Raw genomic sequence first — 27,306 nt, 5'->3', positions numbered from 1 at the left:
CCCTCCCTGCCCGAACCGTAATAATGAAATGTTGAAAATTTTGACATAATAACAATAATGACACATTCTTCAGACCGATTGTTCAAACGTAATCGAGTATTTTTACCCCCTCCACCTAAACGAAACTAGTTTCGTTTATAGGACGTCATCGATCTTTTGGTTTGTTCCCTTACTATTTTCTCCTTGAATTATAGATATTTCAAATTCAATATAAAATGTATAAAAATATAGTCAACTAAAATAATGTATAACCAATATCAACAGACCATTCTCATAATTGGTAGCCCATTACTGATGAGCAGAGGTAGGATGACATCATTGCCTAAAAAAGTTTGTTGCAACTTAAGGGATCGGATAGCAACATTTGCACAGTAATTTTTGTGTGACATGAGAGCACATCAAACATCGAATTGCATTCTGAATAATATGTCCACCAAAAAATACTGTGCAAATGTTGCTATCCGTTCCCTTAAGTACCTAATTATTACATTATAAATCTTCCTCATTTATCAAGGCTTCTCCTTCATTTTTGTGAACTTTTAAATTCAATGACATCATCCGTTTACCCCCTCATTGGCAATGGGCTGCCAATCATAGGAACGGTCTATATCTGAGCTATCAATGACTGTCACCATCTTGTGTCTAACAAGCCCTTATCGACAGACACAAGAACCACGTTATCTCCTCGTAAAAATAACTGATTCACATGTCTTCGCTTAAAGTCCTCCGGTCTAATCATAAACTTTCCGCCGCCTGTTTTACCACTGCCGCTCTTTCTACCTGCATCTTGTTCACACTTCTCCACACACTGTGCCGTTTGAACTTTAGTTCTTTCCAAACTACCTGTTGCTTTACTAGCCACCGGTATGTCTTTAGTTCTACTCCTCAACAGCTGCTTTTCAAAAGCCATTGGTTCTAGAAGATGATCCTTATCACTTCCTGGTACTCTAACTTTGGCAGTCTTGTCAGCTCTTGAGGTACTTACTGATTTATTACAATGGCCTATTGTTTGTTTATCAGGGCCTGAACCATGACCCAGTTTTTGTTCTGTGACTGCACTTTGTGAATCCGATGATGATAATTGAGCAAGTCCCTGTTTCACTCGTTCCATTTTCAACTCCAGCGCTTTATCCTCCTCCTTCTTTCCATCACCTTTTCCATCTTTCCTCCTCTCACCTTTCCTCTTCCCTTCATCTTCTGAAAGCCCCTTTTCTGTTCGCCTCCTTTCTTCTTCAGTCATTTCTGATATCTCGTCACCTTCACCTTTAACACTCTGTGATCCCCTCCCTTTCATGTATTTTGCCAGGGCTCTCTGCTTGCTCCTCGATGACCCTGTTCCACCTGTCCCTCTGACCTGAGGATCTTCAACTGCTTTGGGTCTCACTTTGCTGAATTCAATAATCTGTGAGAAAAATACATACAGGGTAGATTAGTAATTGGTTGATTCAGTGGACACTTCACTTGACCATGCAGTACATCACATTGATGCATTTTTTGCCTCCTATGACTCTTACCTAATTTCTAAATAATTATACAAAAACTTTTCCACTATAAACATGTGCTTCAGATTGTTGAAACATCTGTAGAAAATTAAAATGAAATACTTATAGAAAAATACTTTTCTTGGATGATTGAACCTTTATAAACCTTTTCAAATCTTATGAGCCTCTAGCAGCCCTCGAATTAAGGATGTGAAGGGGCACGGCAACTTTTTTAGGGCAAGTTGATAATTGCCTTGTATTTTCACTGAAAAGGCAAGGCAGCATGGCAGTTTGTAATATTTCAAGAGGGCATCATGGCAAGTGTTAAAAATTTGAGAAGGGCACCATGGCAATTTCCCAAAAGTGAAGAAAACACACATACAAACATAGATAGATAATTTTATAATGAAGGCTGGGGCACCAACGGCAACTTCATTAGAGGGCACGGCAAGTGACTGCCTTGGATAAAGGTCATATTTTGAAGTCATTACGGCAGTGGGGATGGGCACCCACAGCAAAATGCCATGGGTGCTGTGGGTTAATTCGAGGGCTGGCCTCTACATGTAGCAGAGGTTGTACCATCCAAAAGAGGGTGCAAGCAAGCACGCAAGGTGGTGTCAAAATAAGTAGTACCTGTTAGTTTCCAGTGATTTTAAAGATTGACAAATCCAAATTATCAGATCATTTAAAAAAGGTCTAATGCCCATATCATACTAATATTTGCAGTGAGTGACAGAATTACTATAGTTTTCAGCACAGAACTTCAGCGGTCTGCCAATTTGACGCAGTTTATGGCGTATACGGAAGTGGGGTTCTGATTGGCTAATTGAATCAAATCATTATCATATCTGCACCTCATTCACTAGTCAAATTGTGTGACCTAGTTCTTTTTACTTAATAATCACCCAGAGCAGACAGACACCGCTGAAGTTACAGTAGAAACTCGTTAATGCGAGAAACCGCTTACTACGAACAGTCACACATGGTCCCGATTTTCCCATAGTATTTACTGTACAGCTTGAGAAATCATCTAAATTTCATCAGAAAACGCTATGAGAAAAATGTCTCTTATACCGAAAATCAAAAAGGAATATTGGCCTATAATAACGATCGAGGGAATTTGGAACTGTGACATTGACAGCTGCAAATCTAGTATGAAGTTTCGCTCGTACAGTCTCACTGTGCTGACTTCTGCAGGCTTAAACACATGCAATCTATGCAATCTTCCGACACATTTTTGGCACCTGACGTTTAAAACGAACTCCACTTAATACGAGCTAAACATGCCGGCCCCGGCAATCTAGTATTAACGAGTTTCCACTGTATTTGCTGAATGGTATAGTGATCACAAGCCTGCAGTAAATGTACACTGTCACTACACTGAGAGTTCCATTGAAGTAGCAATTTTATGCTAGAGTAATGCTAGTGTAACCAACAACTAACAATACCACCAAAATAAAATATAATGTCCCCATACCTTGGAGTAAGTAAGTTTTTCTTCATGGAAGAATCGTTGACCTGTTGATGGTATCCTGTAGACCTCATCCACATCTGACAATGCCTGCAATACCAAATATATGTGTAAGTTTTAAAATCAGCAATGCTACAATAACCTGGTAGTACACATACATGTATACTGCACCAATAAAGTATCCTTACACTTGGAAAAATAATCACAATTTCCAAACTGAACAATATTGGGTAAATTTGTTTTTTTTTCTAATCCTGCACATTATGACACCACATTGAAACCAATGTAACTTCAAGAAACAAAGTTACAAGCATTTGATTAGACAAAGGTCCCGTTTTAAAAGTGACAAACTGGCCTATTAAAAACTCCACATACTAGACATCTGGTTTGAGAGTGGTGAATGGCTAATTTATGCATTTGGCTTTAATTTAAAACAAAAGGAACAAAAGAAAACCGAAACAAAAGAACTGACAAATAAAATGAAAGTTATGAAAAGTACAGAGAAGCAAAATTGAAATAAAACTGCTTTAAATAACGCTTCATTGAAGAAACTGTGTTGTCTCTTTGTTTCGCTTGTTGGAATCTTTTTGCGCCTTGTATAGGCCAGTTTGTCACTTTTAAAACTGGACCTTCGTGTACTCAATTGCTTATAACTTTACTTTTTGAGGTCACATTGGATTCAATGTGGTGTCATAATGTGCAGGATTAGATAGTGCATCTATTTAAAAAAAAAAAAATTACCCCAATATTGTTCAGTTTTGAAATTGTGATTATTATTCCAAGTGTAAGGATACTTTATTGGCGCAGTATATATAACCACAGACACTGTGATACAAACTAATAATACCGGTACATGACCAACTGTAATAATAAAGAGAATAGGTAAGTTTTGAGCTACCATACTTTTAGAAAGTGGTGATGGATTGTGATTCACAAATCATAGGAATTGGAAGCTGCAATGTGTACAGGGACCATGATAGAGTGAAGCAGCTTTAAAACCAGGTAGCACAAGGAAAAATTTGTTTTCATCACAGCATGAACTTACCCCATTTCAATAGTGAAGTCAGTGTAAGAATGGTACGATATATAAGAAATCATAAAAATATGATGGACCATAACTTAACATTTGTACACATTATGAATTCTGAGCAAAATACATTGTCCTACATGTATCTTGAGCCGTGAAGTTGAATTCAAATTTAACAGTTTCTCCAGGTTTCTGTCTCCCTAGACTGACTAAAATCCCTGGGTCTAAATTTTTCCTAAAACTTTAATACTACATGTACACCTGTATCAACTGTAATCTCGGTTTACGGGTTACCACAAATTGAACGTTTCAATTCCATACATGTATGTGGCATGATCAAGAGGAATGAGTCACATGTCAGGAATATTCAATTAGAAGTTTTTTACATATTTTTGCTGCATTTTCATGCAAACCCAATCAAAATTGGACACCTGGTTACTGAGTTATGAGAAATTTAGCAATAGCTGAAAATAATATAACATTTGAACACTGTTTTTAAATAACATTGTACCGTATATCTCAAAAACAATATTACTTATTTAATAGCGACATCTGGCTCATTCCCCTTGATCATGTCACATACCGTAACCACTCGGGTATAAGCCCACCCCCCTAGATAGCAGATTTCACTTCAAAAATGGGGGTGGGCTTATAACCGGGAGGGACTAGTACTTGAATTTAAAAATAAGAACAATCATTCCCATTTGTGTATGCTTGAATGTACCAATAGTTTCTGTCATCTGTGTCAATTTTGTTTAAATTATAAGTATAAATGTTAATGATCAACTGATATTTTTTCATACATGCTTTTAAAAGTGTTGATTTAAGAACTTTACAACTGGGCTTATACCCGAGTGCACCCTTGTCCCCAGAATGTTTTGAAAAATAGGGGGTGGGCTTATAGCCGAAGGTGGGCTTATACCTGAGTGGTTACAGTATATACTGTATCTTGTCCATATAAATTATGACAGACTTACCATGTTCATATCCCTGTCAAAAGCCACCAAGTACCCAGTGCAAATCCTCTCAACCCTTTGAATGAAGCGAACACAGACCCGAACCTTGATGCGTTGTTGAACACATTTGTACAGCAGAGAATATGGGCCTTTGGTATGCTCTGACATGCGGGATAACACATTTCTGAGTGGGACTCCATATTTGGTTGAGTCAACAAGCCCTGCTGCTTGAGCTTGCAATTCCTTTTTCTGTAACAGAAAAAAATGAAATAAAAGTATCAGTAAAACATTGACAGCAGTGGCAGCACCAGTCACATGCGAAGACACGCAATGCTGGTGTGATGCGGAACGATCGGCCCTCACATGCTCATGAATATGCGAGGATTCATACAGGGCTGTCAACTTTTTGGAATTGCTTGGCGTGAGACAGAGGTGTACGTACCGGGATTTGCAGACTCCAATGTTCATTTTTATTTGAGTCACAGCGCTCGAGAATTCATGTGAAAAGCAGGGGGGGGGGGGTTTGGAACAACAAATTATTCATGATGATGCGTGAGATTTTAATCATTTTCTTGCTTTTTTGCGTGAGATTTTATACTACCTAGACGTGAGATTATACTACCTTGGCGTGAGATCGTGACAAAGTGACCCAATGCGTGAGACTCACGGCCGATGCGTGAGAGTTGACAGCCCCGATTCATAGTAGGTATGCCAGGCAAACCTTAGTTAACACATTTGCTAGTCAACCAAATTCGCCTAGAACTCAATACATATTTTACATAGAAATTTAAAGAACAGGCTGGTCAAGGAAACCTACATAAATATGTTTTCTATACTTCACTTGACCCAAATATATGATTTTTTATGGTGATAAGACAATCGCACATGGAATTTTAGAGGGATTTGGATAGCAGTTCCATTAAAAAAATCTGCTATCATAATGAGACTAAGATCTAGAAACACCCCCGAAATGCCGTTTTGGGGAATTTTGCTAGCTGAATCTTTTTGATGAAAGTCAATCTTTGACAAAATGTAACTTTGCTACGGAAAGTGCTATGAAAAACAGGTTTTCAGTTTTGGCTTTGTTTACTCAAGGGTTTAATTTGATATATAAAATGATGCAGTTTGATGGCAAATTTGAATTCACCTAGCATACCTATTCATAGCATACATAGTACGGGTACTTTAACTGTTGATAAATAGTTTGTATTATGCCCCTGTCATACATACTTGCATGAAGCTTGCCGCTGCGGCATGATGTACTGATAAGCCTTAATTGTGTCTGTTCGGCTGCACGCCTATGGCAAGCCAAGGGGTCCAAAAGCGCGGAACAGCTACGCGTAGCTTCTTTCTCGTTATGTGCAGCTTATTAACCAATCAGATTCAAGCGGTTTTAAACACGTGGAGCTGATGTAAACATCCTCTCTCACAAATATTACGTTGTTAATTTTTGTAAATGAAAATATCTGTAGTATATCAGCAAAAAATGGTATAGGTGCTATTAAAGTAATATCTGAACAGAATGATGATTGTTCTATTAGGCTAATGAAAGTCAATGTTATGTTTAGCGTCACCCGCCCGCGTTTGGATTTTCTGGCCGCGTTTGTGATGCAAAAATCCCAAAACAGTTCATTATTTTGTATTTTGTACACAATTAGTTTCCAGTGGGGACACAAGCACAAATGCCAATGATAAATCAACCTATTCCAACATAAAAAAGAACTAAAAACAAGATTCTGTTATCAAATTGAACTATAATTGGCCATTACCCCAAGGAGGGCTGGTTTGGGACCAATAATGTGGACAGTCATTTAACAATTTATGGCCTTTTAACTGGTAAGAAAGCTGGTATAAATACCTGGATGGTGAAAAATATTTTTTAATACAAATGTGTTGGTTCATATGCCTTCAAAAAAGGCCTACTGTTGATTAGAGTTATTTTAATAGAATATTGGAGGGTATATAGTGCGACAAGTGTTGATGAAGTGGCTGCTATTTTGTAATTAATGAAACGTTGCAAAATAATGAATAATGAATAATGAAAAAGTTGCCTCATTGTGGTTTGAAAAAAAATGTTACGCTAAACATAACATTGACTTTCATTAGCCTTAGGGGGCTATCATTTTCTTCGGAAGGGGATCCCAAATATAGGGGGTCATACTTTTTGGAAAGAAAAATAAGGGGAGGGGTCATAAATTGATAATGACAAAATGTAGGGAGTCACAAGATGACTACAGATAGTGTGTTTATTGTATTCAAAAGACTGATTTCAATACAATTTTAGCCTAAGGGGTAAGGTGTATCGGTGGTGGGAGTCGGGGGTCATAACATTTTTTGATTCCGAATTAGTGAGGGCCGCAATTATACTGACGCCGACTTTTTGTAAATTTAGGAGCCCCCCCCAAAAAAAAAAAATGATGACCCATTTTACTCTCTCCATATTTACACAGTGGCATGTGATATCGCTTTCCCTGCAATATCTTTACACAGCGCTTTACATTATTTAGTAGTAGTTGTTGTTTGACCTTCATATCCCCTGCACCGCTAATACAGCCCGAGTATAAAGTTACTTGCTATTAAACACGGTGTAAACTTGGAAACACTAAATAAATATGCTGCAAGTACTGCAAAACAGGGCAGCTCGAGTCATTTTTAGATGCAATAGACTTCAGTCCTCAGCACCCCTGCGGAGAGAATTACATTGGTTGCCTGTCAATGAGAGGGTTATCTTCAAAGTGCTGCTTTTGACCTTCAAAGGTATCAGCAATCTCACACCTGGTTACCTGTCCTCATTACTCACTCAGTACAAACCAAGCAGGGAAAATTTGCGCTCCAGTAGTAATTTTCAACTTCAAGTTTCTCGTACTCGACTGTCAATAGGGGACCACGCCTTCAATGTTGCTGCCCCACGCCTTTGGAACTTGCTCCCCTTCCATATCCGCCTTTCACCCTCAGTCAATATTTTCAAGAAATTGTTAAAAACTCACCTTTTTCCATCTCAATAATGTTTTGTTCCTTATATGCATCCTTGGTATTTGCCTACATTTATTTTATCTTTATATTTGCTTTGGGGCTTTTAAAATAGTGTACTTCTTGTATCTTAATCATGTTAATAGGGTCTATTGATGATTTATCGTGTTGCTTTTTAATAATTATTGTTGTACATGTAAGTGATATTTATTTTTGCTGTATAATTTTATATTATTGTGTTTTTAACCATGTTATTTGCTATTGTACAGCGCTGTGGTAATTTTTGATATAGCGCTCAATAAATGATGTGATATATATTTGTGTCACTTTAGCCAGGCATTAGCAACATGTTCTCTTGACACGTGCTGTGATTTGCCCTCCTTACCCGCTCGTTATCTATGCTAATTCCGTAAATTAATTACAAGATAATAATTGTGAAAGAGGATACCTAGCACTATGCTACGCGCAGCTAACGACCCAACCACGTGATTAAATTTGACTATTTTGATTGGTCAAACAGCTGCTCGTAACGAGAAAGAAGCTACGCGTAGCAGTTCCACGCTTTTGGACCCCTTGGCTTGCCATACACGCCATGCTGCTCCTGAGCGGCAAGTTAAGTGGCATGAAACTATGACCCCAGTCCCCAGCATTAAGCTGAATTTATACTTGATCGCTTTTGCAGAAAAAATATCGCTTGACACCGTTGGCACGTGAATGCATCAACCAATCATTTCCTATCAACTGAATCTATTATTTTGCTAATTAATTTACCTTTCTCAATATTATTATTAACTTTCGGTACGGAATTAATTCAAAGCAATAATAATTGACAACAATGGATGTTCTAAAAATGTATTTTGTGGCATTTAAAATATTTTAATTGCCGTCTCGTCTAGACTATCTTGCCAGTCTCGTGTACGCCGTTTGTACACTGTCACTGATACGTGATAGTCTTGTCTGTAATCGCTATCGCCATGACGGCATGAATGATGAGGATGTACATGTATGTAAAATGCAAAAGGAAAGCGACGAGCGATGCATCGCAAAATTCGGCGATTGCCCATCGCTTTCCAAAAGCGGTGCATCGAAATCGCGTGGCGATCGAGTATAAATTCAGCTTTAGTCAATGGATTTAAATACACACCCTTCGCCTTCGCTGTGCATGTTCACTTTGACCTCGACCTCTTCCCTGCGATCGGCCACTCACGAAGCTTTCATATTCACTCAAATTATTAAAACATTTGGCATCTGGAACTGGTATAACGACACTAGATGAGTACAATGCTTTAAGAGGATCAAAGTCTGGGGACGACACGTCCAAATGTGGTGGAACTTCGCCAGTTTCTGTTAAAATATTACTACCAGGTTCGTTCCCGTGTTGCCCTATGGGCGCCGCCATGTTTGTTAATTTCATAGTTTTTGTCAGCATATAAAAATTATTATGAAAAAATTAATTCTTAATATTCTTCCATTGTCAATTAAATAACTAAAATAAAACATAATTATTTGAATCTTATTTTATGTGTATTTTTAAAAGAGGATAAATATGATATTTACGCAACATTTTTATTGAATATAAGGAACTATTTTTTGGGACGCGGAATTGTGCAGTACCGCGTGCGGTACTGCACACTTCCGTTTACAGTCCCGCATGCGGTACTGCACATCCCGACCTGCATTCCCGCATCAGCCCGCATGCGGGAATGCAGGTCGGGATGTGCAGTACCGCATGCGGGACTGTAACATTTTGGTGCATTTCCGCTAGGGGATGTGCAATATTTTTAGTGTTTTTCCGCATGGGGATGTGCAATATTTTCGGCGTATTTCCGCGTGGGGAACTGCAATAGTTTTGGTGCATTTCCGTTAGGGGATGTGCAATATTTGTGGTGCATTTCCGTTAGGGGAACTGCAACATTTTTGGTGTTTTTCCGCCAGGGGATGTGCAATATTTTTGGTGTTTTTCCGCATGGGGATGTGCAATATTTTTGGTGTATTTCCTCGTGGGGAACTGCAATATTTTTGGTGCATTTCCGCTAGGGGATGTGCAATATTTTTGGTGTATTTCCGCGTGGGGAACTGCAACATTTTTGGTGCATTTCCGCTAGGGGATGTGCAATATTTTGGTGTATTTCCGCGTGGGGAACTGCAATATTTTTGTTGCATTTCCGGCAGGGGATGTGCAATATTTTTGGTGTTTTTTCCGCATGGGGATGTGCAATATTTTTGGCGTATTTCCGCGTGGGGAACTGGGGATGTGCAATATTTTTGGTGTTTTTCCGCATGGGGATGTGCAATATTTAAATTATATTAAATTACTATCCTCCGTAAATTGATTGATAATCGATCCACTCAGTGAGAAATTCTCCGTTGGAACTTTAATAGAAAGTGGTCACAATGTCAAGTTGAATATATAATAGTCATCATTAAAGAGGCGTGTGAAATTGATTTTAATAAAATTAATTTTATACAATAACTATTAGGCCCCTAGCTAGGTTTCTATACTATGCCGACCTTTCGGACACGACTTTCCAAGACTCTCTTTTAAATACAAAAATGCGACATTAATTACATGCGACGATCATTGATTGTCTAAAACTAATTACTAAAAAAAGTAAAAACACCTAAGAGCCTGACGTATTTTTCACCACGAATGTAGGCCTACTAAATTGTTGTCATACCTATTTTGTTGCATGTCCGCATGCGGAACTGCAAAATATTTGGTGCAGTTCCGAATGCGGTATTTTCGCATGCCCGCGTGCGGAACTGTCAAATATTTGGTGTAGTTCCGCATGCATTTAATGTGAATGTCCGCGTGCGGTAATGTAATATATTTGGTGCAGGTCCGCATGCGGGATGTACGGTACATGTTTTTTCGCATGTCCGCATGATGAGGGAATGCAAGACGAGATGCACAGTTCCGGATACGTAGGCCTACAGTATGTTGTACATGTTTTATTTATTGAAATTTTTAAAGAAGAAAGTCTTGTTCCAAATTTCTGCATATAGTTTCATTGTTGTAATTAAAAAATAAAGTCTTCTCCAAAGGTCGGCAGAGTCAGGCCTAAAATATGTACACAATTTTATATTAAAATCATTTTCACACGCCTCTTATGATGATTAGTGACTATTATAAATCTACTTGATATTGTTCTATTATAAGAACCCAGCGGACATTCCTCAAGTGGATCAATCATCAATTCACACTGATCTCAAACGATGCATGCGCATCAATAGCAGCGGCAAGATCAGAAAACAACTTTTAATGTTTATCACAGCATGACCAAGTCAGTATTGGGCACACAGGTATGTCCGGGGTGGGGGCACTTCAATATGAAATGGATATAGGTGTAGGGCTGACACTTTCGCACTAAGGGGCATCCGGTGAGAGCAAAATGTAAAAATCTGGGGTCATTGGGTGAGAGCATGATTTTTGGCATTCGGTGAGAGCAAAATGTAAAAAATATGGGGTCATTGGGTGAGAACATGATCTTTTTATAAAATGGAATCTTTGGGTGAGAGCCAAAACAGCGCCTTAAAAACCTCGAAAATCGAATTTCTAGTTCTAAATGCCGGGTCTAAATATATTCAAAATAAGTAACAAAATCAGTGATAAATGAAAGTTGCTGTTCAAATTGAACTTGTAAGGGTCTTTGGATGACAGATCAAATGGAAAAATAGGGGTCTTCGGGTGACAGAGCATGTGTTCGTAAAAAATATGGGGTCTTTGGGTGACAGCGACGCTGAAAAAGAGGGTCTTAACAGCCCTACATACGCGTCACCTCCAAAGTGGGAGTGCCCCACTGCCCCCCCCCGGGAGGTCTGTCTGGTCTACCTGAAGAATTTTAAAGATTAAAAAAAAACCTTTTAATTTTTGTGCGTGTGTGCATAAAATGTATACAATATACGAGCGGTCATATTATTATAATCAAGACAATATGGAGGCACGCGGAATATTTGGTACAATTACGCATTGGTTATACTAGTGAAAATTTATTTTCGCATGCCCGCATGCGGAACTACAAAATATTTGGTGCAGTTCCGCATGCGGTAACAGCCGCTTTTAATACCTGGTAAATATATACATTTCATCATGCTAAATACAATTATTAGGTGATTATATAATAGTATATACATTTCATCATGCTAAATTAAATTATTATCCTCCGTAAATTGATAATCGATCCACTTGAGAAATTCCCCGTTGGAACTTTAATAGAAAGTGGTCACAACGTCAAGTTGAATATATAATAGTCATCATTAAAGAGGCGTGTGAAATTGATTTTAATAAAATTAATTTCATACAATAACTATTAGCTAGATTTCTATACTATGCCGACCTTTCGGACAAGACTTTTCAAGACTCTCTTTTAAATACAAATAATGAAACGGAAAGTAAAACGATAGTGGGCCTAGGCCTAATATTGAATTAATATTCATATCTACATGCGAATATGCGGATACATGCGACGATCATTGATTGTCTAAAATTCCATGATCTTGATCCTATTTTTATCGATATACATCGATCACTTATCGGATTAAGTATTGGACACAATAGATGAAGTATTTGATTGACAAGGTTGGGCAGCTTCTAACATGAATAAAATGCACACAATGTCAAGTTTATTACAATGGTCACTAAATAGATTCATCACAATAGCCACTTATCATTAAGCGACGTGCGATAATATTTTTAATATAATAAAATACTATAGACTTTAAAGTTTATAACACTTTCTTTTAATTACAGCAAATGAAGCAAAACTCACAATAGGCTAATATAGTCAAAGTAAAACGATAGTAATATTAAAGAAATTTATATATGCATGTGATAATATTTTCTACGCCGCAGGGCCTACAAATAAAAAACAAAACAAATAAAACCAAAACAAACAACAACAACTACAACAACAAAACCTTTTCGCCGCCGCACACGCGGAACTGTAGGGCATACAACTCGTCTTGCATTCCCTCCCCGGATTCTCTGAGGACATGCGAAAAAACATGTTCACCCCACATGCAGGGCTGCACGAAATATAATTGCATTTCCGCACGCGGACATTCGAACAAAAACCGTTCATTATGCGGAACTACACCAAAAATGTTGCAGTACCCCATGCGGAAAGACACCAAAAATATTGCACATCCCCATGCGGATAAACACCAAAAATATTGCACATCCCCTAACGGAAATGCACCAAAAATATTGCAGTTCCCCATGCGGAAAAACACCAAAAATATTGCACATCCCCATGCGGATAAACACCAAAAATATTGCACATCCCCTAACGGAAATGCACCAAAAATATTAGAGTTCCCCATGCGGAAAAAAACCCAAAAATATTGCACATACCCTAACGGAAATGCACCAAAATATTGCACATCCCCTAACGGAAATGCACCAAAAATATTGCAGTTCCCCATGCGGAAAAAATCCAAAAATATTGCACATAGGCCTACCCTAACCGAAATGCACCAAAAATATTGCACATCCCCATGCGGATAAACACCAAAAATATTGCACATCCCCCAAAAATATTGCAGTTCCCCATGCGGGACTGCACATCCCGACCTGCATCACCGCATGCGGTACTGCACATCCCGACCTGCATCACCGCATGCGGGAATGCACGTCGGGATGTGCAGTCCCGCATGCGGAAGTGCGTGACGGAAGGTGCAGTTCCGCATGCGGGACTGTGAGCGGAAGTGTGCAGTACCGCACGCGGTACTGCACAGATAGCAGTCGCTTTCAATACCTGATATAAGTCTGCAAGGAAAAAACACATAACAACGGGACGCTTTCCGATTTCAGCGACTGTTTGCTGTCATTTTCATCATAATGCCACCCAAGAAAAAGGGGAAAGGAAAAGGCAAGAAGAAAAAGTCTGGTGGGGATGGTGACTTAGATCCTCTAGAGCCAACAGAAAAGGAAATTCTGTTAAAAAATGAGTAAGTATGGCAATTTTAGCGTTAGCGAAGTAAGCTTTAACCGGGGCTTTAACCTGGCATGACTGTCGAATTTTGCACCATATAGGGCGATCCTGACTTTTAGACCACCCTCGCTATATAGGGCTCAAATATTACTAATTCATCAAGGTTTAATATTCTAACAAGCTTAAACTAAAAGTTTCATCTAAGGAGTCAAGCTTTAAACTATTAAGCAACAATGAACAAGCTAAAAATTATTTTTTTACCCGTTTTTTAACAAGCTAAAACCAATTTTTGAAAAGAAGCTTTAACATCAATTTTTTCACAAACCGTTCAAACCCAAGGGAACGTCCTTTATTATTATAATACTAGTTCTTTGTTATTATTTACCTAATCCTCTTGATCCTAATCGATTGGCTGTCACTCAATTAATATATTATAATATATTCATGATATTTAGTTATAATAAGCCCAATCGGCATTGGAAGTTTGCAATGCATTGTGGGACAGTTTTTGCAGTTTTAGGACACTTTGTCCTTTGACCTATCGGGAAAATTGCTGTAATTATTAATAATTTATTTATTATTGTCATAATGTTATCATTAAAAATATTTAAATAATTATTTATTTAATAATAATGTTTTTAAGTTTGTTTTTATTCTAGTAACACGTTTTAAATTATATTTTGTGCGCACAAAACCCGATTTTTTTTTCTGAATTTTCCAGATAGGTCAAAGGGCAAAGTGTCCTAAAAAAAACGGAAGTTACAATAGCGATTTGGCTTATTGTTTACAGTTATTTTATAATTTTCAGTGGAGAAATAAGTTTGATAATATTAATATTATTAAAAATAACACAATATAAATGAATGAATGGGATGAATGTTTTTTTAATGTTTTTTTGTAATCAATATTATTTTTAAATATTATATTACTACTATTTATTATTATTTATTTATATTATCTATTATAGTTATTTTTATTTATTACTATTATATTTATATTAAATTATTATTATAAATATTAATCATTATTTTATTATTTTATTATTATTTTATTATTTTATCTTTTTTTTTAATTTGTAAAAATACAATTAAAAAGTAGGCCTACACTGAATTCATTTCAGATTTTTTTTTTTTTTTTTTTCTTATTATATGCCTTTTCATTTATTTGTATAATAAGTACAATATATTATTTGTTTATAAATGTCATTATTTTTGTTAATTTCTTCCGGTAACTTTCATTTATTTATCATTCATGAATTAATTTAAATTAATTTAGATGGTACTGTAGGCTAGCATAGAAGCATGATTTTAATTTTGTCATGATTTATTAAAATGACGACTTTGTTTATTATTTTACATGATAAATCTCTAGTACTAATAATTCCTGTATTTTTTATTTATTTTAAAATCATAATATCATGATTCATTTTCATTTATAATAAATGTATTTTTATTTATTTTTAAATCTGCTAAAATAATGTCAGCTGACCGTGGGTGATGGTACTCAAGTACTTGTGGCTTTTGATACCACGGAATAATCGAAGTCAAGTGGTGACTTCCATATAAGGCTCATATATAATGGACGTTCCCTTGGGTTTGAACGGTTTGTATTTTTTCATTGTAAAAACCATCTAAACAATCTTTTAAAATACAGTGACCTACCTAATTTACTAATCTATGTTTCCGATGATATCCAAGAAGCTAAAATATTGTGAAAGAGGGCAGGGCTTTGAGTAATGAGGGTAAAATACATCACGTTTTTCGAGAAATTTGCCATCTTGAATAAATGCAGAATTGCGTCATGCAGTAAAACGATGTCAAGCGCTTGTGCTACGCGAAAACTTCGGAGCTGGCATCACCGGTTTTGTAACCAGCTCTTTTACGTCAAAAATAGCTATAAAACGTGAATTTTGGAACAAAATAAAGCTTGTTTGATGGAATAAAAGGTATGTTTGTACAGTTGAAAACATGTTTAACCTTGTTGCGAAAGTTTAATATGATAAATTTGCAATTTGTACCTTATATAGCTCGGGTGGTATAAAAGTCGGGATCGCCCCATATAGTCTATCTATAAGACCTTTTCCCCGTGTTGTCACTTAATACACTACAGTTAAATTTGTATTTCTTCCATGGGCGGAGCTGTATGCATCGCGTACACAAGCATGGATATATTGTGTACACAAGCATAAACACAGACACAGGTGATAAACAATCACGATACAGTGGATAAACAATCCCGCTGGCGCTGCGCTGGTTGGCTGAAGTGCAGTCTTGACAACAAGATTACTTATTACCCATTTGGTTGTGGATGTTTGTCAACTTTGTGCGTATATTGGGGAGGAGACCTTGTCCGCCAGCGCGTACCTCAACTAGGGTTGGGATTTTCAGGTAATTTTGTGCCCGGGTACCCGTTAATATTTTTCGGGCGGGTACCCGAAATTGAAAAAAAAAAATAGACCTAAATGCTGGGATCATTCATGGTTGACCTAAAAATATAAAAAATTGCATGAATGATGTTTTGTGTTTCTAATATGAAAATTGATATTTTGTATTCATGTCATACTTTATCAATGATATCAAAATGCTTTGTGTTTTATTTTTTCTTATCAAATGCAGATTGGATTTATTAACTGAGGAGCTTGCCATGTTAAAAAAGAAAGTGGAAGAGCTGTATCCTTTAATTTGCAAATTTATGCAGAAAATATAATTATATTTTTATCAACATGACTTCCAAGATATATTAATTTTGTTGGTACTGCCCTGGTACTCAAAAATGTAGCCTGATCAACTCAGGCCAAATTTTTGTTGCTCAGATTCTGAGTCTTGATATTATTCCTTGATATTATTCCTCAATAAAGTTGTCATGTTAAAAACAAAATGTGAAAACCATGACCTACCCTCTCTTAGCTGTTCTAGATATAGCTGTATTCTGAGCCTTGATATTATTCCGCAATGAAAATGTGAAACCATGATCTATCATCTCTGAGCTGTTCTAGATGTGCCTGGGGAGGGGCAGTCGTAGGACCTGTGGTGATCAGAGGGTTTGTATGTGGCTTGTACCCTAGTCACTAAACTGGACTTAATGCCATATCATGAGGGTTCTGATCGGCTGGCAGCGGTCACTAAATAGCGATCAGAGGGGATGGGCAGTCTCGGGACCTGCGGTGATCAGAGGGTTTGTGTGTGGCTTGTACCCTAGTGTAGTTGTCACTAGACTGGACTAATGCCATATCATGAGGGTTCTGATCGGCAGGCAGCGGTCACAAAATATTTAGCAATCAGAGGGGAGGGGCAGTCTCAGGACCTGTGGTGATCAGAGCGTTTGTGTGTGGCTTAAATATATACCCTAGTGACTAGACTGGACTATGCCATATAATTAGGGCTCTGATTAAGAGCTAGAATTTTTGGAAATTGAGTTACTACCATTGCTAACTTGCTCAGTACCTACACTTACTGATGTTGAATCCCCAGGTCTCGTGAATACTTGGTTGCAAAGTTATGAACCTTTTATATCCATTTTTTATATTTTTTTTATTGTTTTTTATCTCATCTCAGTTGAATTATTAAATTGGCGACTTTAGCTTGATTAGATCAAATCTGGTCACAAATATACTTCTGTTGTTGGTACATGTACTCATCAATACCATATTATAGAAAAATTATTAAATTCATGTACATCGTGGAACATTTAACTACACTTGTTACTCCGTGACTAATCATGCTAATACACGAGCGTACAGCGCTACTCTCTACGTGTCCATATTGCGAGGTTATCTGTGTACAACATCTTACAGCACAGCTATGCAAAGAGTATGTTCCACGATGTACACAAATTAAATAATTTTTCTATAGTAGTGACTTGATCAAGAAGCATTGATTCAGAACAATTCTGGAAGCACTACATCTTCTAGAAACACCATCATTGTATCTGGATCAAGTTATTGCTCATGACTAGGAAACCAGACAAGTATATCAAAATGGCAACTCTCCAATCAACATGTAATTAATTAATGGTGATTGTTTTTTCTGTAAAAACCTCATGCTTTTTTTTAAATGAAATCCACAAAAATGTTTTGTGAATATTGCAACTTCTATCAGTTGTATTCTTTTGTGAAATCATGTGCACAATTTGTGAAAATATGAGCAGATGACAAGTTCAAAAAGTTTGAAAATGGTGTTTATTAGCTTTTGCATCTAGAAGTCTTTTATATGCAAATGTATGAGCCTTTTATTGAATGAAATACATCTGGTGACTATTTCAAAATTGGCTTTTGCAATTTTGACTGTAAAGAGCAGTACCGGTACCAAAAAGAGGGTATTATTTAACAATTACAAAATAAACATTGAGCTTTGTTATGTTTATCTTAATAATATCATCTCAGACGTAGGGAAAATGAGTGGCTGCAAGAAGAAGCACATAAGACTAGAATTGAGAGCGTAAGTTAAATGTTCCGTACTATACACTGGATCGCTTCAAGTTCTGTAGTGATGTCAGTGTTTTTAAACAGTTGCACTGCAAGGGTGGCGACAAACCGTCCTTGTACGTGTAAGGTCTGCACAATTACTCTGGGTGCAATTTGATATTGCGACCTGCAAAATATGCATGTACATTACTACCGAACTTGAGGTGAACCAAAGAATATATTGTATGATGTTTTTAGGAAATGGCAAACAGATGATGATTGAAAAGGACAACCCGAAATCTAGAACATTGGTTAATACTTCAAAACAGGTGCTGATGGTATTAGAAAGACATAGAATGATTGAATTTAGAACTTTTATGGTCTGTGGTGCTAAACAATATGCTGTGCGTGACCATGGGTTTTAACATAAAAAGTCCAAATTTTGAGATATTTTCTCGAAATATCAAGAGCTATCTCAAGAACCACAAAATCAATAATTTGTACTCATTTTAATGCATTTTTCATGGCAATTCCAAATATGGATGTGAAAATAAACAATTCTGAAATTTGTGAATTTTTAAAAAATAATTTGGAATTTGTAGACTGTGGAGAATGTTAAAAATACGAAAATAAAAGATCCAACAGTGCACCTCTGAGGCTCGCAAGAGCTTTGAGATTAAGATTCATGACATGTTTTTATTATCCATGAAACGTGTTATTATTTGTTTGTACATACAGCATGAGTACATGTCATACATGTCCAAGAAGGCTCATAAGAGACAATCAACTATTGTGACATTGAGTGATCAGAATCAGCAAGAAATCCGTATGATACATGAACAGAAGGAAGAGATGCTGAAGGAATATGAAGCAAAGAAACAAGGTAAGGAGGTGGAATTTATGTATTTATTTATAACATTTGGCCGAAGCCAGGCAAAACCTAATATTGAGAGGACAGGGATATGGAAGGAGGTCCGATTTTAGAAGCAGGAGGAAAACCAGAGCACCCGCAGATAGGCAACCAAACTCACATGTGGCAACACAAGAAATTGAACGCAGGTTGCAGTGGTGAAAAACAAGTGAGGAAACCAAATACACTAACACATCATCATCCTCCCATCATGAATGAGTACTTTATTATGGGGGTGGGGTTTTAAAATGGTTATCCTGTTTTACCAAATACAACTTCGCTCAATACTAATCCGCTAGGCAATTCAACAGAACCAAATTAGGGTTACTCCTTCATGTAATTATACACGAAATTAGGGTTAGTTTAGGGTTAGGATTAGGGTTACGGTTAGGATTAGGGTTAAGGTTAGGATTAGCTTACACGAAATAATTACATGAAGGATCGACCCAAATTAGTTTGATCTTTCGATCAACCATCGATGCTTGGTTCATCAGTATTGTTTATAAAATCAATTAATTGACTATTGTTAATTGTGATTACATATGAATCTGCATGTAATGATATTGACCAATACAAATTTACCATTCATTCTGATTAATTAGTTGATAGGTATTTTTTTTATGCATCGAAGCAGCATCGACAGTCGATCCAAAGATCGACCCAATTTGATCCCGGTGCCTTAGTTGGACCTAACTGGCAATGATTTATGGAAGTAAAAATGTAATGTTTGGTCAAGTTTTGGAAATAAGGGCCATCAGAATAGGTTGTAGCGTGTTATGCTGTGATCATGATGACAATCATACCTAACATTTAGCTATACATGATCAAGGGGAATGAGTCACATGTCGGCAATTTTCAATTAGAAGTTTTTTGCATCATTTTCTGGCAGTTTACAAATGCTACATTTTGATGCAAACCCCATCAAAATCGGACATCTTGTTACCGAGTTATGAGCAATTTATCAATGGATGAAAACAATATAAAACAAAAGAATTTGTACACTGTTTTTGCCTATATCTCAAAAACAATATTAGCGACATCCGACTCATTCTCCTTGATCATGTCACATATGTGTTCTATGTCTCTACTCTCATCAGCTTATGGGACTACTATTAGTTTTTAAGATAACTTGAATTAATTCACTGAATTCTACTGACTAAAAGATGTACAAGATAATTTTGATGTAATTTCATTTCGGAAGCATTTGCCATTCACATTTGGGTCTTATTACCGGGTTAATCTTGAAATGTGCTATATTTGGGCATCATTTCAAATGATCTGCAGATTTGTATAATTTGCATACTAATTATAAAATGATATTTTAAAAAATTTCTGAGGAATCTATGAATGACTATTACTTGAATTTCTTTTTGCAGAACTGAGAGAGGTGTTAATGGAAAGAGAAACACAACTAGCTAAGACCAGAAAAGAATTACAGGATTTGGAAGAATATAAAGTAAGTTTAAACTGTATTGATGGTACATATATTTTGTGTACACCTTGGTATGCTGGTAACAAAATAAGTGATTTGAACAAACTTATATTTTCAAAGTGAAGCACATATCTTCAGCAGGAGTCCTGTGATGTAATGATGGACTTGCCTACCAAAGGTCCCCCAAAAGGACTGTCAAAACATCACAGGATATTTACAGACAAGATGTGAGCTTTACATCGAAAATTCAAAGTTAGTTGAATTTAAAATAATTCTGTGCTGAAAGTAAAATCAATTTTGAATATTTCCACAATAGAACTAGTTAGGGCCTGACCTTACCATTCTTGTGTGGCTGCACCTGCTGTCTTCTATAAGATCAAGATACTGAAATCTTATGCACCAGTTGCTGCCTCTTCCACTGGCCAGCCAGCAGTGTCCATAAAAGATAGATACTTCTGGCATGTAGACTTAAAAGTTGACTTGCGGTTTCCTTGTCCTTTCCTCCATAGAGTTGATTTCATATAATGTTTCTTGCGTTTGTTTCATGCTTCAGATGTGTTTTTTCCCCGCTTTATATGATTAAAATATTATTGGTGTTACTGTTCAAACGAAAAGTGATTTTACTTGAAAATGGATGTTTTGTTGGATCCCATCACATACAATTTACTGACATATTCTACTCTTGTCTTTTTTTACTAATCAATTTCCATACGTAGAAACTTCAAGAGGAGCAGGTACAAAGGATACGAGATCTGGAGAAAGAAGTTATGGGTATGAGGGGTGATCACACACAAACTATACAGAAACTCAAGAGCCAGTTTCTTTCTGAGAAGAGAGAGTTCCAACAGGAATCAGAGGCTAAGATCCAGGAGGTAGCCAAACAAGCTAATAGGGTGAGTACAGGTAGTGGGTTATTCCTGTTGAAATCCACACATCTCCTTAGGAGCACGGTGGCCTAGCGGAACGGGCACTGACTCATAATCGGAAGGTTGCGGGTTCGAGCCCTGGCGACGCCATCGTGTTGTGCCCTTGAGTAAGGCACTTTTTCTCGATTACTCCTCTCCACCCAGGTGTTTAAATGGGTACCGGCATTCTTAAATGCTGGGAAGGTAACAGACTCGCTGTAGAGGAGGTGTAGCGATCCCCCTATAGCAACATTACATGGAGGAGTCGGGCCCAATCGCCAATGAAAGAGAGATGGGCACTCCAATCACTGTTTATACAGGATCGTCTCCTTTACCTTACCTATGAAAGATATAGTCCATGAGACCAATTTTGTTGAAATTGGTGCATTTTTAATTTTTGGCCCCTGTGTGGCCAAAAAAACTGACCACTCCCGTTCCCCTCCAAAAAAAAAAATTGGACCTTTTTGCTTTTAACTCAAGAACGGTATGTTGCAGGTAGGTCAAACTACTTTTTCTGAATCCTTGCAATGAGAGGAATAATTTGGTGTGCTTGTTAACCAGATTTCAGCAAATTTGAAATCAGAAGGGTCCAAGGAACAAAAAAATGATAGTACCACTGGCGGAGGATCTGGGTAGGGGTGCATGGGGGCCTTATCTAGTTCATGGAGTAATATGTTCAATTGTTCATGGATAAATAGCTGCCTCAACCACACACACCCAAACATTTAAAGATGCTGCATAAATGAGCATGCAAAATAGCTGCCTCAGTCGGCCCCCACACGTTTAAAGATGCAGCATAGGTAAGCATGCAAAATAGCTGCCTCAAGGCATTGACACCACTGACTCCCCGAGACAAGAAATAAGATAGAGATGTAATACCCCAAACTTCATAATTGTTGCCTTTATACCTGGTTGGGTTAGTTCATCCATAAACATAATGTGTCACCAAAAGTGGCTCAAAATGACAACATGGATAGTACCTGTAATAGTGGACATTTGTTAACTACATTTATGTTTGCACTTTTTGCTGCCATAAAAAATCACATTATGCAATTGTATTCCTTTGTTTATATCTCAATTTAAGGAATCTGGGAGTAGCTAATTTAAAAATAACTGAAACATATCAAAATTAGCAAAGTATGAAAATTGTCACTTTCACAGGAAAATAAATATTATGTTTGTTTTTAAAGAAAATTTTGTATCTTCCCCCTTATACATAATTATGTCCATTAATACCAAAGACAGAGTGGTCAGTGTATCACTTCCCTGAATTTTATTACTGAATAAGTTTTCTCAATTCTTGAGATCACTTTCATGATTTACTCTTTTTACCCCAAACCTACAGGAAGCAATACACTGTTTGAACGAGCACACAACCCGCATCAAGTCAGAAAATCGCAAGTTACGGCAAGAACTGCTCAAACTGATCACAAAATCACGAACCCTCAATTCACACAAAACAGCCCTTGAAGACCAACAGAAAGAGTTGCTTCGAGAACAACAGTATGCGGCTGACCTGAAGAGATTGAAAGGCACAAGGCAACATAAAGTATTGAAATCTTTTGGACTGTTGGAGGAAGAAAACCAGGAACCTACTAAATAACACCTTGTTGAGATGTCTGTCTTATATTTGACTTATAATGTCATCAATAATCACACTGATATTTCAAGGATGATTCCATCATAACAATGTTGTGTCTCCTTTGTATGCATTTGATAAACTGGTTCTATGCATTCAAACCATGATTATTTGATTAATTGAAACATTAAAACCAAAGGTCTTGTGGAAGTACATGTAAAAGCAGGCATTTTCATAATCGTTGAGAGTTATTTGCATAGGAGCGGTTTTATGCATGTCAGGATATTTATGTCAGGATATTTAATGTCATTGGGTTATTCCATTTAAAATCCACACTACCCCTGTGGAAGATTTTTGAAATATCTTCAGCAGGGGGAGTATGAATTTCAACTGGAATGAACACATTAGCAGCTCCATTTCAATTTCATACACCCTCTGAGAAAGATTCAACCTGAATATCCAACAAGGGAGGATGAATTTCAAATGGAGCTGCTAATGTGTTCATTCCATTTAAAATTTATACGCCCCCTGTGGAAGGTATTTCCAAAATCTTCCACAGTGGATTTTAAATGGAATAGCCCATTGCGTGCATATGAGCACCATGATTTTGAACTCTGAAAATGCCTGTATGTGTTGGATATTATTCTCTGCTATGATGGAGTATCAGACTCAAAATTATTTAATTTCACCAAGTTTTCAATACAACGTGATAAATTTTGTGTAGTACGGTGATTTTATACTTATGCAGATAATATTTTGTTTAGTCTGGGAGGTTTTCACAAGGTTTTGAGTACTCTTTATCCCACCACATCATTAACAGTGGGTTTCTTGTGACCCCTTGAATGTGATGTAAAATGCAATGCATACATTCTTTCTTAATCAAAATATGCTAAGAAATATCACCAGTGTACTGTATAATATTTGATAACTATTAATAGGCAGTTTTGTATCCTAGAAATGTATTCCAGTTGTTTTATGAGAATAGCAATCCGTCCATGTCAAATTCAGGTTTTGAAGATAAAGATTTTAATAGTTAATGATGTACATATTACATTATATATAAGAATAAATATGTATAAAAAGTGATAATATATTTATAATTTATGTATTCAAGTGTAAAATGCTATCATAAAACTGAGGGCTTAAAACCAGACCTGGCTATGTCCAAATTTGATGTTTTGAAGTTAGATGTTTAGATTTTTTCTGGAAATGAAACATCCCAGTATAGTAATTTAACAATTTATTCTCCAATTCTACAAAATGTAATCTTGTAGAATCTTGTACATTGACACCTCTGGCAAAGTAACCATACCCATACCCAGGTTTATGCTAAAAATGGTGGACTAAATCTGCATTGTAAATCCCCTTCAAGTTAAAGTGAACATAGGCCTTGGCATTCTGGTTTTAGCCCTTGATATGTAACAAAGCATACTTGGCAGTGGGGTTTGACCCCCACCCTTTTTATTTTACCCCCACCCTTTTTATTGAGGCACCCTTTATATTGAAAATTCCTGACCCCCACCACTTTTTACTGAGGCACCCTTTATACTGAAAATTCATGACCCCCACCACTTTTTGCTTTTCCCCCTATTTGTATACATTGATGAAGTCACAGGCAATTTGGTTCTAAGTAAATCAAGTACGCCAAATTCTGCACCTATCATCACACGATAACCTAGTGGATGTAAACATGCATCAAATGGAATCTTGCGATATGGTTTGCTGGCAGTGGTTTGGCACTTATTCTTGTGGTTTGGCACTTATTCTTGGAAACTAGGATGATTTTATCATTCAATGAAAATATATTGTAAGCTGGCACTCCCACCCTTTTTATTTTACTCCCACCCTTTATATCAATCCACCCTTTTTACCAACAAAGTTTAAACCCCCACCCTTTTAAGGATTTTCCAAATTTCCAAGTGGCACCCTTTAAAAAGGGTGCCCTGCCAACAGTACAAAGGCAGTGCTCGAAATAAGATGGGTTTTCAGACTAAAAGCCTGTGAAAGTCACTACGGACCTACTTGTGAAATTTTGTCACCAAATTCAGCAAGACATACTCAATGCTGATTTCATCATCAATCTATGGCATTACCTGTTGTGATATGTGAGTCTGAATTCAGAAAGAAATGTGGACCAGTGTAACTTTTTACAATTATGAGTTCAGGCTTATGTAAATGGGCGAGGGCACGTTGATTTATACCTAAGGCCTGAATGGCCCTTGAAGATGTTGGCATACTTCAAGCAATAGACAAAAAGGTCAACATTGTAGTATCTTGATATTCAGTAAGTCTTCCACTACCAGAGTGTAACATTTTGGAGCAGTTGTCCCATGGTATTAATATATGACAAGCATGTCTTCTATTTATGTTATTGGAAATACCTCCATGTGTACATGCACTTTGTGAATTAAATCTGATTATCAAGAAGAATAGCCTGTAAAAATCCAAAGCTATAGTAAAGCGCTCCACAGACTCCGAGTATTACACGTACAATATTGTATGCAACATATCTACGTTATTTAATCTATTGCCATTCTATTTCCAGTAATGTTTAAGTTCTAACGAATGTTTGATGACGAAAAATCGATAATATGTTACATATAATATCTAGTAGAAATATATTATTGATTTTACGTCATCAAACATTCGTTAAAACTTAAACATTACTGGAAATAGAATGGCAATAGATTAAATAACGTAGATATGTTGCATACAATATTGTATGTACAATAAAAAGTCTGAATACTGCTTTAAATTCAAAGTTAATGGCCTGAGATTTCTATAGAGATCTTGTTATTCGCTGTCAAAGTTATGCAATAATCAGATTTACTACCATAGCAAAAGATGAATACAATTTTTGAATAGATCGCCCTGCACTACAAGCAGGTTGCACTCATCACATGTGTATGTCTGCAATCAAAGATTGAATACAATACCGCTCTTTTCAAAGATACTAATCATGCAGGTGCGAGTGATTAGCATTTTTTTGACATCTATAATGGTTCAATACATAGGTACCGCATCAACGTTGTACTGCAGGGCGATCTATTCAAAAATTGTATTCATCTATTGCTATGGTATTAATCCTGTTACATCATCAATTCGACAGCGAAAAGGATTGGAAGCTTTCAGTAAAAAGACTTTTTGTGGACAGTTTTCTCTTGGCCCAATAATTTGGTTTTCTTTCTGCCTGTAGCAAAACTTTATTTTTTTCCTGTAAAAACTTGTGAGCAGCAATTAAATGTATTGTATTGTGTAGCAATAAAGAGGTTTGCTACTAAAAATCATATCACTGTTGTTCTGTACTTTTACTGACTACTAACCCCTATAAGGGACATTCCAAGATTTTGAATTTCAAAATTGCACAAATTTTGTTTTATGGCAAGTGGTGACTCAACACACATATATACTCAAAATTTAGATTCTGCACCCCTCCAAGAAGTGAAAGTCAAATTTTTTTTGCATGTTTCACCTGCATTTCAACATAAATAGTAATTTGAAAGACCGTTTTAAGACCAAAATTGTTTGTTTGCCTTATAATTGGCAAAAATATTAGTGACTCATAACATAATGTATTGATATAGAATATTCTTAAACATTAAAACATTATTTTTAGCGTAAAACAACTCCGCTTCGCCTCATTGTTTTACTTAAAATAATGATGTCACCTGTGTTATATGAGATGATAGATGTAAAAACAATACCTTTATTCTCTAAGCGTACAAGCAGATGGATGTTACGTAATTCCTGACTTGACAGAACAACCCAGCAAAAACAAAAATGTTCTTAAAACGTTTATTCAAAACATTTTAAGAACATTTAAATGTTGGGTTATATAAAAATCATGAATATGTTATTAAAAAATATGATAATTCATAAATATGTTTTTAAAATGTTGCAAAATATTTTGGGCTTTGTCAAGAGATAAATAACATTTAAATTACATTCTGTTAAAATGTTTTGCATCATGTTTTCAAAAACGTTTTATGAATGTTAATAAAACATTTGTATACCCTCTTTTATTACCCAACATTTAAACCTTTACTATGGAACGTGTGTTTGCTGGGAACACAAATTAAAAGTGCAATTATGTCATATTAACCCTTACACCAGAAAAAACCACAGAAAACCACGATGAAAAATTCTGCGCATGCACGCAATCACCCGAAGTGTCAAATGCTCACGGAATTGCTGGCCGGGCAGCAATTAGCAGTGTAGCTCCGGTCCTTGATCGTGTGCT

At 36.5% G+C, this 27,306-nt stretch overlaps 2 protein-coding genes across 2 annotated transcripts; one reads left to right on the top strand and one right to left on the bottom strand.

The window, feature by feature from the left end:
- Nucleotides 1-479: 479 nt before the first annotated feature.
- LOC140150087 (uncharacterized) lies at nt 480-9,304 on the bottom strand. Its single transcript, XM_072172091.1, has 4 exons — nt 9,050-9,304; nt 4,957-5,184; nt 2,959-3,042; nt 480-1,402 (listed from the first exon to the last, which is right to left on the bottom strand). The coding sequence occupies exons 1-4, from the start codon at nt 9,302-9,304 to the stop codon at nt 629-631; spliced, it is 1,341 nt and encodes a 446-aa protein (XP_072028192.1). The 3' UTR covers nt 480-628.
- A 4,381-nt stretch (nt 9,305-13,685) lies between these two features.
- LOC140150741 (coiled-coil domain-containing protein 166-like) lies at nt 13,686-25,702 on the top strand. The gene is made up of 7 exons (XM_072172840.1): nt 13,686-13,854; nt 16,454-16,507; nt 18,220-18,274; nt 18,979-19,123; nt 20,527-20,606; nt 21,299-21,475; nt 22,833-25,702. The coding sequence occupies exons 1-7, from the start codon at nt 13,745-13,747 to the stop codon at nt 23,088-23,090; spliced, it is 879 nt and encodes a 292-aa protein (XP_072028941.1). The 5' UTR covers nt 13,686-13,744; the 3' UTR covers nt 23,091-25,702.
- The last annotated feature ends 1,604 nt before the right edge of the window (nt 25,703-27,306 follow it).

Source organism: Amphiura filiformis, chromosome 4, assembly GCF_039555335.1.
Source record: "Amphiura filiformis chromosome 4, Afil_fr2py, whole genome shotgun sequence".
NCBI classification, from domain to species: domain Eukaryota; kingdom Metazoa; phylum Echinodermata; class Ophiuroidea; order Amphilepidida; family Amphiuridae; genus Amphiura; species Amphiura filiformis.
This window is presented reverse-complemented; position numbering and strand designations above follow the sequence as displayed.

What these genes read in the sequence shown, in the direction of transcription:
- LOC140150087 (XM_072172091.1), bottom strand. Translation starts at nt 9,304, where the DNA reads ATGGCGGCGCCCATAGGGCAACACGGGAACGAACCTGGTAGTAATATT. An exon ending in ATGCACAGCGAAGGCGAAGG is followed by an intron (nt 5,185 to 9,049) that starts GTGTGTATTTAA and finishes TTTCTGTTACAG; the next exon opens with AAAAAGGAATTGCAAGCTCA. An exon ending in AAAAACTTACTTACTCCAAG is followed by an intron (nt 1,403 to 2,958) that starts GTATGGGGACAT and finishes TTTTTCTCACAG; the next exon opens with ATTATTGAATTCAGCAAAGT.
- LOC140150741 (XM_072172840.1), top strand. Translation starts at nt 13,745, where the DNA reads ATGCCACCCAAGAAAAAGGGGAAAGGAAAAGGCAAGAAGAAAAAGTCT. An exon ending in ATATGAAGCAAAGAAACAAG is followed by an intron (nt 19,124 to 20,526) that starts GTAAGGAGGTGG and finishes TTCTTTTTGCAG; the next exon opens with AACTGAGAGAGGTGTTAATG. An exon ending in TAGCCAAACAAGCTAATAGG is followed by an intron (nt 21,476 to 22,832) that starts GTGAGTACAGGT and finishes CCAAACCTACAG; the next exon opens with GAAGCAATACACTGTTTGAA.